Source organism: Aotus nancymaae, unplaced genomic scaffold, assembly GCF_030222135.1.
Source record: "Aotus nancymaae isolate 86718 unplaced genomic scaffold, 86718_ANA_hifiasm-v0.15.2.pri h1tg000011l, whole genome shotgun sequence".
Taxonomy (NCBI): Eukaryota; Metazoa; Chordata; class Mammalia; order Primates; family Aotidae; genus Aotus; species Aotus nancymaae.
The window spans coordinates 62,295,693-62,310,407 of NW_026988422.1; the positions used below are offsets into that span (position 1 = coordinate 62,295,693).

At 39.7% G+C, this 14,715-nt stretch overlaps 1 protein-coding gene across 27 annotated transcripts in view; it reads left to right on the forward strand.

Moving 5' to 3' along the window:
- NRXN3 (neurexin 3) overlaps positions 1 to 14,715 on the forward strand; it is a 1,680,301-nt gene that overhangs the window by 457,650 nt on the left and 1,207,936 nt on the right. For all 27 annotated transcript variants that reach the window (XM_064375089.1, XM_064375093.1, XM_012476808.3 and 24 more), the window contains exon 5: positions 11,237 to 11,538. In XM_064375089.1, coding sequence (XP_064231159.1) covers positions 11,237 to 11,538 — 302 coding nt within the window. The remainder of the gene's footprint in view (positions 1 to 11,236; positions 11,539 to 14,715) is intronic.

Genomic DNA, 14,715 nt, shown 5'->3' on the forward strand with positions numbered 1-14,715 from the left:
AAACTGGTAATAGTCTGAGATGAAGAAATGACAAAAATGAAATAAATACTTTCTTCTAGTTTTATGCACAATATTAGTATTATAATTGAATATGCAATCACTAAAGATTTCTTCTTTATTTAGGTTTCCTGAATCAGACCACTGATTTTTAAGTCTGCATCCATTTTAGAGAACTCTCCCTCCCCACTCCCCTTCAACATATCCCATCCTCTTCTACCTCTCCATTCAGATTCTTTCATTTAATTATTTTAGACCCTGGGAATTATCAGTCCTTTCTTGAAAGCATTGAAATGGGACCCTTTTAATTTTTACCAGTATCAGCCTCCATATTTATTTCTTTGGGAGGAAAGGGAAGTGCACGTGTAACTATAAAAGAAGACACAGCCCAGGTTTCTAGGATTTGTACCTCCACATTGGCAAATTTCCAGTCCGTGTCTCTGAACAGGGTTTTAATCACCGGGGCTCTTGTGCTTGGCACTGAAAGCTTTAAGAGTACTGCAGAAATGGTAGATTAACCACATTTAACAAAATAGAAAGTTTTCATTGTGTCATAAAAAGCCTTATTGATCTTGTCCAGGCATTGACTCCAGGTTCTTTTAACAAGCCACTCTGTCTAGACTTGAGGGCTAGAGCCCACAGAGCTAACAAAGGAGGAGCTGGGCTGCCGTCCCTCCCCCTGCAAGGGGAAGCTAAGAGGGTGGGCACAGATTCAGGTTTCTCAGTGGGGATTTTCTTAAAGAACTAGCATGATTTTATTCTGCTATGGAAAGGAAAAGCATTAGGAGGCTTGTGGCAGATGTACCTGTCACTTATTCCAGACTCCAGCCTTGTTTGACTCTCTGTATCTGCCGTGGAACTACCCGATGGTAACAAATTAACATGTCTTCTCTATCCCTCAGCTTCCAGCAGCATTTCTTCCCTTTGCCCTTGGGAAACTAGGCTGAACTCTGATACCATGGCACTGAGCAGCAGGTCTCCAGAAAGAGTGGGGAAAGCAGCAATGGGGCAGGAGGGGGAACTGGTGACTTTAGAATCATTATGACCAACTCAACTTCATTTCAATTCAATTCTGCAGGTCTTTACTTCACACATTCTGGGTAAACAGGAGATTTTGAAAAGGCATGAAAAATTGCTGCTCACAGCATATGGCTAAAAAGTTGACAGCCATAAATCAAATAACCAAAGAATCATTCGAGATGTATTGGGAGGTTAGATGTTTCATCAGCAGCAGAGAATTAACTTTTCAAAAAAGGATGAAGTATTTCAAACATAAAACATACAGAACCTATAGTAGAGGATATTACAAACATTGCTTTAGCCATCACTCAGATTGAACAAATCCTAATGTTTTGCCATTTTTTGCTTTATATCTTTTTATAAAGACTTAGTCATGTTTGAATACCTCCCTGGTTCCATTTATTCTCTTCCTCCTCCAAAGTAACTGCTACCTGAAGTTGATGGGGAGATTTTCTGTATACATAATTCTTATTCTTTTTACATATGAATAGAGCTGTAGTATCTAATAATTAGTGATCGCAGTATAGGTATGTGTGTGTGTATGTGTATATATGTATAAATTAGTGGAGGTCACTCTTATCAGCCCCTCACCATTTATATTCCTATTCTCTATATATCCTGGGCCTAAGGAAGGACACATTGAGTAAAATTCTTTAACACTTTGTATTTCCCTGTTGATCACCCACGCAAGGCTTGGTACCACCTCTGGATCCCACTTTTCTCTTTTAGGACCAGAATCCATTTGGCTCCTAAACTATTTGTAGGAAGTTTCACATAATACCTGATTATCTTGTTTTCTCTAGATACTTAAAGGCAGATAGTTTTACCAAAAATATAATTTAATTACAGTTTTATTGAGGCAGGAAGTAGATTACATCATCTTCTAAGGTTTCTTCTGATAATATGGGGATAATTGTTACAGATAATTCTTTATGCATTTTCATCTTGGACCAAAGAGAGATTTGATAGAAATAAACATTTTAAAGTTTATATGGTAAAAAATTCATACTTATTGCTTCGAAATATCCAAATATATGAGTTTTCTCAAATTCTGTAAACCTTTGTGACTTCTATATTCTTTTCTGAACATGTATGTGTGAATTAGTATCTAATTTTGGTAGAAATTGGAGTTGGTCTGTATGCCACTGTTTGTAAAAAAATTTTCAGATGATCTACTTCCTGCTCTAGATTCATTGTGGATAGTTTTCATTATTATTAATTTTTTTATGTCAAAATTATACCAAAAATATACAGTGTTACTAGGGACACAGACCTCTCCTCTCCAGCTTTGTGACCCTCCTAACATTTTGTCCTCATGAAGTCCACAGAATGTAGTGTGACTACATGGCATTTGGTATTCCAGTATAATTGCCTTGGTTATTGAGTACTTTTGATGATTCTTTTTGGTCTTGGCCAAAGGTGTCAGGATATATAAGTCTCTGGGTATGTGTATATTCTACAATTTTTTTGTGTTCAAAAACTTCAAAATTCAATGTGAAACTTATCTATAGGAAGTCAATTCTGGTTAAGTTCTTCACCATCCTAATTACTCATATACTCTGTGTAACTTCAAGAAATGTATTTTTAGTAAACACTGTGGCCTAGAGCTGGCTTTAACATTATTGATATTTTTTTTGTCATTGAACTCACGTGGCTCCAGATGTGTCTGTTACCTCTCCAGTCATAGTGAAAGCAACCCAAGGACCAGTTTGATATCCTGAGTTTCTCCTGAAACCTTTATTTTGGTGCCTATTTCAATATTTGTTAAGCACCGAGGTGACGACCATAACATTTCCCTCTGATTTCTGAACTGATTGTGTAATAGACATGAGTCAAATCATTGTGTCAAGGATCCAAATATCAGTTCTATTGCTGGTAGAGTTAGAAGATGTGGCTTTCATTGCAGCCAAATTGGGCTTCTTTGTAATTTTTCTCTTGAATTAAACTCACCCACTCAGCAACAGGTAGAAGAGCCAGAAAACCGCAGGGCTTCTTCCACAGGGGCAGAGTCTACTGCGATAAGGATTACTGCATGGGACTGCCTAAAGGAGAACACACAAGCTTTGTAGAAAGAAATAGAGTAAAAGGCAGGTCACCTGGGAATAGTGACTCTCTAGGAGATGTAGAATTAGAGTATCAGACCCTTACTACATCACCAAGCAGATGAATCACTGCAGGAGAATGAATAAAGGAGAGATGGTCAAAGTGTTACTCCAAAACTATTCTCTTCTGGGGAATGGGGAGGAAATGTTATCATGTCATGAGGACAGGGAAACGGATTCTCCTCTGTAAGATAGAGTGCGCTATTTGTGTTCAATGCTTGTTTGATTGACCTATAATTAAAATGAAACAAATACTGAAAGAAGCATAATTACAGTTTTGCTTACATGGATTTGATGGTTGAGGGAAAGTAAAATGTACAGTATATTACACAAATTATTGTAAGTGGGAAGACAGACATGTGCAGTACAATTGGCTCAGGCTGTGTATTTATTTTTTTAATTTTTAATTTTTTTAGCAATATCCATCCTATCTTAGAAATGTCTCCTGGATCCCTATATTACAAAAATTATTGTAGATGGGAAGACAGGCATGTGCAGTGTAATTGGCTAAGGTTGTGTGTTTTTTATTTTTTATTGCTTTAGCAATATCCATCCTATCTTAGAAATGTCTCCTGGTTCCCTCTTCCCTTTCTAGTCATTTGTCCACCCACTGGACCCCTGGTACAATACAAGTATAATTGTGCCACTCATTAGCTGAATTTCTTCTCTGCTAATTCCCTATTCCCACTGCACAAGGATGTTACAGAGAAGGCCCCAGTCTACATCTTGAACCTATACACGTGTCCATTGCTCTAGCCACCTTGAACTTCTCACCTTCTCCAAAATACTCTGTGCTCTTCTAATGACCACACCAATGGATATGCTGTTTCTTCTAATTAGCATTTCACTCCTCCCTTTGTAGGTAAACTCCTACTCATACTTCGAGACACATTTTAAGTGTGATCTCCTGTATGTAACCTTCTCTAATGCCCAGGGTCGGTTACTTCCTCTTCTGTATGCCTATATCACCTACCAGACATTTACAACACTGGCGGTTATTTGCTTGTTCATGCCTTCTCAACAGCAGTAATAATAGCGAACACTTCTGTGGCTGGGAACTGGTCCAAGAACTTCCTTGTATTCCTGCCTCACAGCAACTCTATGAAATATGTACTGTGGTTATTCCCATTTTGTAGATTAGGGTGAGAGGAATTAAGTAATAAGCTACAGTTCCATAGATTTAGGTAAGTTTCAGAGCTGAGTGTCAAATCCATGTCTGTCTGATTCAAAGCCTTTATCATTACATTTCAAGCCGTAAGTCTACTGTTCAACCAGGCAGAATGTCCTGTTAACGTGAGTCCATTGTCAGGGCCTGGCACTTAGCAGGCATTCAACATTTTTTTTTTTTAGCTTTACAATTTCTCTTTTTCTGTAGAATATCAGCTAATTACTTATACTTACAAGGTTGCCATGTGACTTAAGTGCATTCAGCACTGAACACAATAACTGGTGCATAGTAGGCACCTGTGAATATTCCTTAAGTGAATAAACAAATTTAACTTTTATTGTAATGCAATGGACAGCAATTCAGTCTTTAGGATACCATTAGCTTTCTAGTGATTTCAGTGAAGCGTGGTTTTCCAGGCCATTCTTTTGTGGACGGAGGCAGCTTCCCTCACCAGGATGCTGGCTGTTTATTTTCCAAGTGACAAGTTGATTTACTGTTTTCCTTCTCATCACTTTCAAGAAGCATCTGCAGGCTAGTGAGTGACCCAGGCAGTGTGGAGAAGTCCATTTATTTCTCTGCTGCATCTTTCCTACAGAGAGTCTGAGGATAAGGGTTGGAAATGGCCTCAGGAGGTCAGATTTCCTGTGTATTTTCTTTTGTAGTGCAGGATTGCTCATGGCGACACAATTTCCTGTCTGCTGGTACACTCTGCTTTTAAAATACCTGTGTGATGGGATGTGGCAGGTAAAGGATTTTGTTGTTTGTCCTTGGGGGATGGCTCTGCAGTTTGATCTCTCTTAATGCTTTCTTTGGCCCTAAAATACATTATAAGGGAAATGAGACAGGGAGAACCAGGAGTGCAGTCACTTATGACATCTTTTGCCTTTTCACTCAATCATTCTGTTCCTCCCCAAATTCTAGCAGGAAATGTCACTAAGTGCACAATAGAATTCACTCCAGTAAAAGGATTTCTACTTTCCCCTCATTTTTGCAAATATCTCATAGTTCAACAGATAACATGGTTGTCTGCTCACAGCTTCCTTAGAGGCTCCTCCTAGAGGTAGGTGTTCCTGCTCAGTGTGTTGTTGGATTCTTAGCTGGTTGCACAGTAAGGAAACAGACTTGTAGAGGAACCAATTATACTTGGTTTGTTTCTTTGCCAGCAAAATACTCAAACTGCTGTTTTAGCTCATGGTACCTTTCAGCACTGAGGGGATACGCAGCCCCTCCATGCCCCAGGAATGAGTAGAATTGTGCAGTTGTGGACTTATTCCTTAGACGTTTGTTTCTGCAGTTGTGTACCTGTCTGCCTTGGACTCATTACTTCTTTTGTTATTATTGAGACTTCTTTGCCTGGAAAGCACTGGCCAGAATTGGGTGATCTGTGAGTTCATGACTTGAGAACCTCCAGCCTCTGATTGCAGTTGTAGTGGTGGAGAAGTCATAATATAGCCCCTGCTGAGTTTGTCTTCACAGAGAGTAAATGAGTTCGCAGGCTGGCCACAAGACCACAGGACATCTCTTTGCCTAGCAGGGAAGGCAATAGTAGCCCATGTGTTTTTGTGCCTCATTAGTTTCCAGGTGGGCCAGGCCAGGATGGGCAGCCAGGTTATCTTTGCATGAATGCAGTCTAAAGTATTGCACTGCACCGCTGTGCGAGTTTGAAGGACAAAGGCTGCATGCTACAATGAGAACAATTTTGCTGTGTCTTTGAGGCTCATGATCAGGAAGCTGGCTCCTACTCCTTTTCTGGAGCTCAGCAGGTGTTCTTCACAGGACCACTGGCTACAGGCACTTCAGAGGGGTCAGCATTTTAATGGACTCTTTTAAGTATCTAAAAACTCCATTTCTAAGGTTCTCTGATGGATGTAAAATGTGTTATCTTCTCAGATTGGCTTTTTTTCAACTTGGTGCTGAGAATTTGGAAAGAAAGTCAATGTACTCCCCTCCTTCCCTGCTTGGTTTCCTGCTGCCTCCCAGGGCTCTTATCTACCATTGTCAGTAGTTTTACCTCTGACTTGAACTTCATGCAGCTGCACAATATCAGATATAGGGTGCTAGACATCTGCTTTGGGAATCTGAGTTCCCATCAAGGTGGTGGTATGGTGAAGTGGCAAAAGCAGTGGAATGAATATCGTAGCGTTACAGTTTTGGATCTGGCACTCCATAGTACCCTGGATGACCCCTGTAAACTCTGTGTGTCTCCATTTCCTCACATTGGTGTAATCACAGTACAATGACCTCACAGAGCATTGAGAGAATACAAATAATGATTAAGAAAGCATTTGGAAATCCACACATCTAGATGCATGTAAATGTCTGCTTGCAAATGGCCCTAGAATCCTTCTTTATCAATGTGTGGCATGTTTTCATTTTGAGCCCTTTTTTTGACTAATTCTTGTCTTTTTCTGTCAAATTTTGCCTTTGGTCTTTGGCATTCCATGATTGCACTTGGATCTTAAATATCCATACTTTGGCTCCTCCTGTGTTCCCTGGCTCACTGGTGTTTCTGCCTCTCTTAGGTTGTTCTGCTGGGAACTTTCGCTTACATTCTTGCCCAGTGAAATGCAAACCTCACTATATCCAGGAACTATATTAACATCTAGGCTGAACCAGTTCCAGGCAGCCCCTGAAAAAGTAGTTCAAATGTATTTTTAAAGATTATGCAATCTCTTAAAAATATGGATTGAATCCTTCCATCCCTCTCAGTAAAATTATGCAGTGGTTCCCCGTCACTTACAGAAGTTCAAATTTTTTGCCCTCAAAGCCCAGTTTGGGTTTTTGAGACACCAAGCCATATGGCAGGTCTAATTAAACAGTTCCACGCATTTTCCCCATACTTGCATAGTAATAAAATATAGCACTGAGTATTTCAGTCCGCTTTGGAATTTCTCAGAGAAATAGAGTTGTTATTATATAAATTATAAGTTGGATGTCTTTTAGGTGGAGAGGAGTGAAGAACAGAATTAAGTAAATGCATAATTAATACTAAATATATGTCAGTATTGGATTAACCAGCCATTTGAAAGATCAGTACTTTATATGTCTTAGACAAACTGATTTAAAATCTTCAGTTTACATAGCTAAATTGCATCTAGGGTTTAATCAATTGTATGCTTACAAATAATGGATAAATGATTTGTTGTCATACAGAGTTGAGCTCTGCTTTTCATGCAGTGAGAATAACACTTTTTATTTTTACACTTATGCAATTGATTGTAAACTTTGGAATGATATAACTTAAATGGATCTAAACGGTCCATTAGCTATGTCAGTGCCTCCTCTCTTGCCAAGCTGTAGTTTTATGCTAAGCTGTTGTGCACTGTGTTACATAATCCCTGCATTCATTTTCTCCACCTATTTAGCTTGAATACATACAAGGTGACTGCGTTGTCTCTTAAACCTCCTTCTTGGTATAAACATCAAGTATAAAAAACAGATTTGGGGTGTTAATTTGTTTTTCTAATGGAGGATTCAAAGGATTGAATAAGGTTAGAAATGAATGTTTGTCGCTTTTTAGTTTTACCCCTTTTAGGTACCCTGACTGTCAACTGAGTATGGTTTTCAAGGTGATAAGAGAGTGGTTGAGTCTCAGCTACTGGAAGGGAATCAAGACAGATTGGGGTTCTTAGGAGAAAAATCATGTCAGTTGTGCAAGTGTACAGAAGAGTGATTTCTTTAAAGTCCTCATTTTTTCTCCTTTCTAGCCCTTGATTTGCTCTTTTAAAGACTGGGTTATGCACTGCTGGTGCCTCTCACCCCACAACATGTAGGGAAAAATTATTCCATTACTTGAAAATGATATAAGTTTGCTTATGTAGGATACGATTCAGAGAGAAGCTTTCAGTTGTCTGTTGTTTGTTGACCAATGGAGGAGATATCCCAACAGTCAGGGTGATGCTGATCTTCGTAGCTTCCTCTGGCTCAGGGAAGAGGTAAACTGAGAAAATTCTTCGTTGGATGAAAAGATTGGGAAGGTTGTGAACTGTTACAGCAGTTTCTGGTAAATATTTGCAAAGGAAGGCACTTGGCCACATAAAATCTTCGTTGGTATATTTGCATGGAGATTAGCATAAATATGCATGGGATTTGCATAGACATTTTCTTCCTTGCTTTGGTTTTATTTCTTATTTATTTATGGTGATATTCTCTTCTTTACACCGATGCCATTTTTCCCTCTGTGGCCTCCCACATAAAAGAGGTGTTTTTTTCTTTAAACACAGATCTAGGGGCTGAAAGGAAAACATTTCTTTTGGTGAATGAGTGATTAATGTAAGGTGAGAGGAATTGGTTTCTGACTCAATTTATTCAAACTTTGGGATGGTTTGTCAGTCAATGCACAGCTCCATGAAATCATTTGTGGCTTTTGACAAGTCACGTAGGAGCATCTGGAATATCCAGAGTGATGGGCAAAGAAAAGATAATGGATATTTAGAGAAAAGCCTGGACGTGCCCAAGCCCAGAGTACCACAAACTAACTGTGTCGTCTTGGGCAACTCACTTATTTCTAGTCATCAATTTCTTCCTTAATAAAATAAGGACATTAAATCAGGCAATCTCTAAAGTCCCTTGTAGCTCTAAAATTTATTATTTTGACAGACTCCTTGCTCTAATTATATAAAAAATATTAAGCACCATGTAGCACATTAAATAATATCTGGTGCCTTGCTGTTCTGCGTCAGACTTTTCCCCTTTGAAGGGTACTGGATGATTAATTTAAGCTTCTCTTTATAGGCACTACTTTCCTTGCTCATTTATCTCAGTTCAGTGGGCACACAAGGTATAACTTAAATGTTTATAGAAGACACCCATTAATACACCACTTGTGGTGCCAAGGACATGCATAGTAGTTGGCTCTGTGCACATCCATGTCTGTAGAGAAAGAGCTTGGTTGTGATAACTCCATTTGCTTTGTGACCTTCTACTCTAGATCAGGGTCACCTCTAGGTCTCCTGAGCAGGGGCTTGTCCAAATGCATTTTAACAAAACATTTCTTCAGAAATGAGGGGCAAGATCATGACAACAGACAGAACATGAGGGGATTGGGTAGATCTATTTCAAATAGGCAGACAGTGTTGAATTTCTGCTTTATTACTTTTGGGGGGCTATTTTTGCTAAAATGCGTACAGCATGAGTTACGTGCTAACTACTTACATATGTGCAAGCTACCCTGTGACTTGCAGGTGACTTTATAGGTGAACGGGTCTTTTTTGCTTATACCAGTGTCTATGCAAGCAGAAATATGCAGGTAGATACCAGGGTGCTCTGAAACACACAAGAGAAACTTGATCTCTTCTTTAACTCTCTGGAGTATGAAGCTGAAGTTGATGTTTTAATGATCTCATAATGCTAAGATTAATTTAACAATATGTAGTGGGTAGTAGTCTCTTCACATTGTAAAAGTGTCTCCTTGACAGCTCTTACCTCATGATGAGAAAATATTTATTTTGCTTAAAATATGTACCTGGGGCTGTGATATTTAATAGAGATCTGAGTTGAAGTGGACTTGGCTTTGGTAATAAGGTTGGAGTGTAGTTCCGGTGGGGAAAATAGAATTCTCTCAACCTTATTTTGTAGCCTCAAATTTTTAAAGGGAAACTGCATATCTCAACTATTATTGCCATTTGCTTTTAGTAGTGAAGTGCTTTTTATAGCTTTTGACCAACCCTCGTATGAAGTAGACTATTCTAAGTAAGGCTGTCTGGCAAGAAGACAAAAGGAAGGTCATAACACTGTGTGTCAAGATTATAAATAGAATTAACAAATAATTAAATAAAATAGATTTCATCCTCTTGCCTTGATAAGTATACCTTTATATCTACCTGGAAAGCCAGGTTCAAATTTAGAATTTCTGGATTCCTGCTACTCCCTTCTGGCATTGGAAAGTAGCCACCCAGGGAGAAACCAGCCAACCCCTGGCCTACTCCCTTCTCGTTCCACCTTTGGCTCTGTCCTATATCATGAAGAGTCTAGTATGAATGCATGTGGTTGCCCCAGCCTAATGGGCAAGCCCTGTCCACATCTCTGCAAATAGTCCCCCATGGCTATTCCTACTGCAATATGTATGGTTTGCCCTTAGAAAGATGGATCCAGGGAAGAGGCTTGCACAAGCCCTGAAAACAGGCTTGAGGCTTTTTGGGTAGGGAATTACAGGGTCCCAGGCTCTGAAATATGGTTTTGAGAGATCCTATGGGCTCCAGTAGAATGCCATCTTGGCCCCGTGGAACCCTAGTTCTGTGGCCATGGATAGTCCAACCAGGGTCATGTAAAACAGGACACCCTAGAGCAGACAGTCTTGAGTTTAACAGCGGTCTTGCTGTCTTATCAAAACATATCAAATTTTATTCTCTTCCCCTCTCCTTACCTGCCATATTACCTTCTCAGGTCCAGCCTCCAACAACCCAGCCATGTTCCACGGGGTTCGGGACTGTACTGTAGAAACCAAAGTTAGCTGAGTTATTGATGGATGAAAATCAGAGCCAGATCTTTCTGAGTAATTGACTTCTAGTTATTGGTCAATAAAAGGTACCTGGAGCTAAAGAGTCCTTTGTCAGAACAGTTAATTATCCATTCTAAACCAGCTCTTCTATAAGCACTTAAAAGCAATTCCTGAAGCGAAAGCAACCCAAGCCTCACTTGATCATTTTGCATGAAACCTCCCTATAGGTCTTTCTTTGAGAAAATTTGAAGGAGAGGCAGCAAACTCTTTTGCACTGTCTTGTTTTGTCTTCTACACTTGTGTGGACATGTCATTTCTCTGCAGTCACCTCTGCTGCTAGTTTCTCTGGTGTTTCAATATACGACTTGTGGAAGAGTTGAAGGGAGGGCTGTGCTGGTATCAGCATAAGAACAGGGGCAGTGCCCATGTGGTGGATTCTCTTTGGTATTTGCATAGATCTGACTCTTACCAGACAAGTGTTGACTGCGCTCATCTTTTCTTTTCCTATAGCTCGAGAGGAGAATGTGGCCACTTTCCGAGGCTCAGAGTATCTGTGCTACGACCTGTCTCAGAACCCGATCCAGAGCAGCAGTGATGAAATCACCCTCTCCTTTAAGACCTGGCAGCGTAACGGCCTCATCCTGCACACGGGCAAGTCGGCTGACTATGTCAACCTGGCTCTGAAGGATGGCGCGGTCTCCTTGGTCATTAACCTGGGGTCCGGGGCCTTTGAGGCCATTGTGGAGCCAGTGAATGGAAAATTCAACGACAACGCCTGGCATGATGTCAAAGTGACACGCAACCTGCGGCAGGTAATGGCTGAGGGGAGAGAACACCTGGAAGGCTTCTCTAGGTGCCTGGGTAGTAAGTTTGAAAAGCAGGTGATGGGTGAGGTGACGAGGGGTAGAGATTCAGGGATGGAGATGTTAAAGTCTAACCTTCTCCCATTCTTTGCGATTTCACAAGGAACATTATTAAAATATGTTTCTCCTTGTACTTCAATTCCCCCTTTGTGCTTGTTATTTAAGAAAAAAACTCAGTTGTGTAGATAATAAAAGTTATAAGTACTTTCATTCCTTTTACTCTGCTTTCTTTTTATCATTTTCTTAATTACATTCGAATCTTATCGTATTATTGTTAAATTCAATTAGGGACGGCATTTTGTTTCCGCAACTTGGTAGATTTTCCTCATTCTTTGAATATAGGTTTTTCTTTTTAATTAAGTTAGCCATTGCCACGATGCCATAATTTTAATTCCTTCCAGAAAAAGTCTTCCTTTTGCTCTTTTAATTTACCACCCACTTCCAACTTTTTTTTTTTCTTGTGTTATGTTAACCTCTAGCTTTGGAGTTAATTAGCCGGGATCTTTCTGAATTCCTCTGTTTCTCTGTTCCTTGATGCGGTGGTCCTACTCTATTGCCCATGTCTCTCCCTCCGAGACTCTTCAGTTGACTGGGAGGCCTGGAAAGTGGAAGGACCCAAATAAAAAAGTCAACTTTGGAGCAGCCTTTCCTGGTTCTGTCCGTGCTTGGGAACTCCCATCGCTTGCCGATTCTAAGCAGGCAACTCCGTCAGGTGACAACATTCTCAGAAAGCCTTAGCCAAGCGAAGTTGTTTTCAATTTCATGACTAATAATAATGATAATAATAATAATAATAACTCTACAGCCCATATCAGTAAAAAAAATTTTCCTATAAAAATCAAAGTCTGTGCTGAGACTGCCTTTTCCAAGTTGCCATTTTCACTTGGTTTTGCTACTTGCGAATCTGTCATTAAACCCAGATGGATGGCATCCATCGTTTATAACGGGAAAACACTACACTTTCTGAAGTGCTTATCAAAAAGCGCTTATCAAATTTTCTTCTGCAATATGATTGACTTAATGCCTTCTAACCTAAATGTGAAAGCATAAGACATGATGGGTGTTTGCATATGTTTTCTGTTTGATAAAAGTGTAACTCCTTAATAATGCTAAACAAATGGTGTAGACTGGCATACATTTGAAACACATTTCCACACTTAGGTATGTCAACAAAGCCATCCTGCTGGGAGATTACAATTTATCTCAGGTAAAGATGCCAAATGACACAAGACTTAGAGTCCCCAATCATCTTAATACCTGTGAATTTGATATTTTTGAATCATCGTTCTGTGTTTTTTCTCTAAGGCCAAAGAACCCGATTGCCAATATCTCCTTTCATCATTCCCCATCCGTACTTACCCAGGAGAGAACCCAAATCAAATATCCATTAGCTAACACATAAGGGCTTGTTGCGTGTGAGCCACAGAGACTAGACCTAAAAGTGAAATACAACCTTTTGCTCGTTTTGATTGGCAGGTACAAAATAACACCCTTTAGGCGTTAATCAGTGGAGGAGAGACTTTTCATGTACTTTAGAGCACAATCAGGTCACGGTTCTCACCAGTGTGTTTCTCTAACTCTCTCCTACCACCCTTCCTTGCCATTTTGGAATGATTCCCATTCACCTGTGAAGGGCTCACTTTTGTTTCTACTAAAAACACTTTTCTAAAATAGTATCAGGCCCACTTAAGCCCTTGAAATGGAGAGAGAATAAACCAAACTGTAATTCAAAATATTGTTTGTGCTGTTTTAGCCAGAGCAGCTAGAGTAAACCACCCTGGATATTTCCCCCCCACCCCACCCCACCCTCGTGTTCTAAGGCCCAACTCTGCTCCGTGCCCTTGGGCAAGCCATTTGACCTTTCTCCACCACAGTCTCCATTTGCAAAATGGTGATTACAATCTTCCCCAGCCATGTGTGGTGGCTAAATATGCAAAGCACCTTATGTTCCAGAAGGATTATGAGCTCATCCACGGTCTGGGTGTAGATGTGCTGTGACGTGCACGTGATCTACAGGCTGAGCATTCTGTTTCAAAGGTGACTGCATCTGTCTGGTGCCAACGATGCAGCTAAGTGCAATTCCCTGTTCTAGACAAGAGTACAGAGGCCCTACAGTTTGGGGAGTATTTCTTGGCAGAGGAGCATTAATCTTCTGTGAGAAAGTGAACATAACATTGAACCTCATTGAAATCCTGACTAAATTTTGCCTCCAAATACAATTTATTGAAAGAGAGGAAAATCTCTGAAAGGTAAAGTTGATTTTGCAAATGCAATTGTTTTAGTGTGAAGAATTTAAGATTATTATTTTTCCCATTAAAAATAGTATTTATAACATCTTTTTGAGTTCCCTAGGATACATTTGAATGGTGGGACATTCCTATTTCAATTAAAATGTAAATAGCTCCATAAATATTTGACAACAAACTTATAGCAGCCTTATTCATATTTTTGGTAAAATTGAATGGCTTTTCTGGCAAAAATTAATCTGAGTCAAGTTTCCCTGGGGTTTCCTGGAGTACTTATTACCAAATGGAGCAGAACTCTCCTCATTTCTTCCTTCATGATTATCTATACATGGTTTGCCTTTAAGCCAGGTCAGGGCCAAGGCCAGATACTTTATTATGGCTTACAACTAAAGGAAGGAATGTGGACTATCTGTATCTGTTGCAAACTATAACTGGGACTAGGGAGCAAGGTAGTGAGGAATCTGTGTGCTTGTATGTGGTAGGGGGGTGGTAGTTGGTCCTTGACCTTGCCTGAGTCCAAGGTCATGGTCATAACTTTCATTGCTTTACCTCTATGTGTTAACTTTTGTTAAACCATGAACACAAAACTGAGATTATCAGTCTTCCGGTCTCCAGAGGGCTTTTCTAATCATGTTTAACCTGCCAGTCTTCTGTGCTATCCATACAATAAATTACATAAAAGCTCGAAAAACATTGTTCAAGAGGAATTGAGGGAGAGAGATTCCAATGCTTTCTGGCAAAGTAAACAAATTAATGACCTTATTGAGTAATAAAGACGATTCTAACTTTTTTGATGAATTCTATTAATTCTAAACTGAAAGAAAAATGTTCCTCTCTGGTTGCACAAATCCACAAAAATGAAGCAGGTCATAGATGTTTA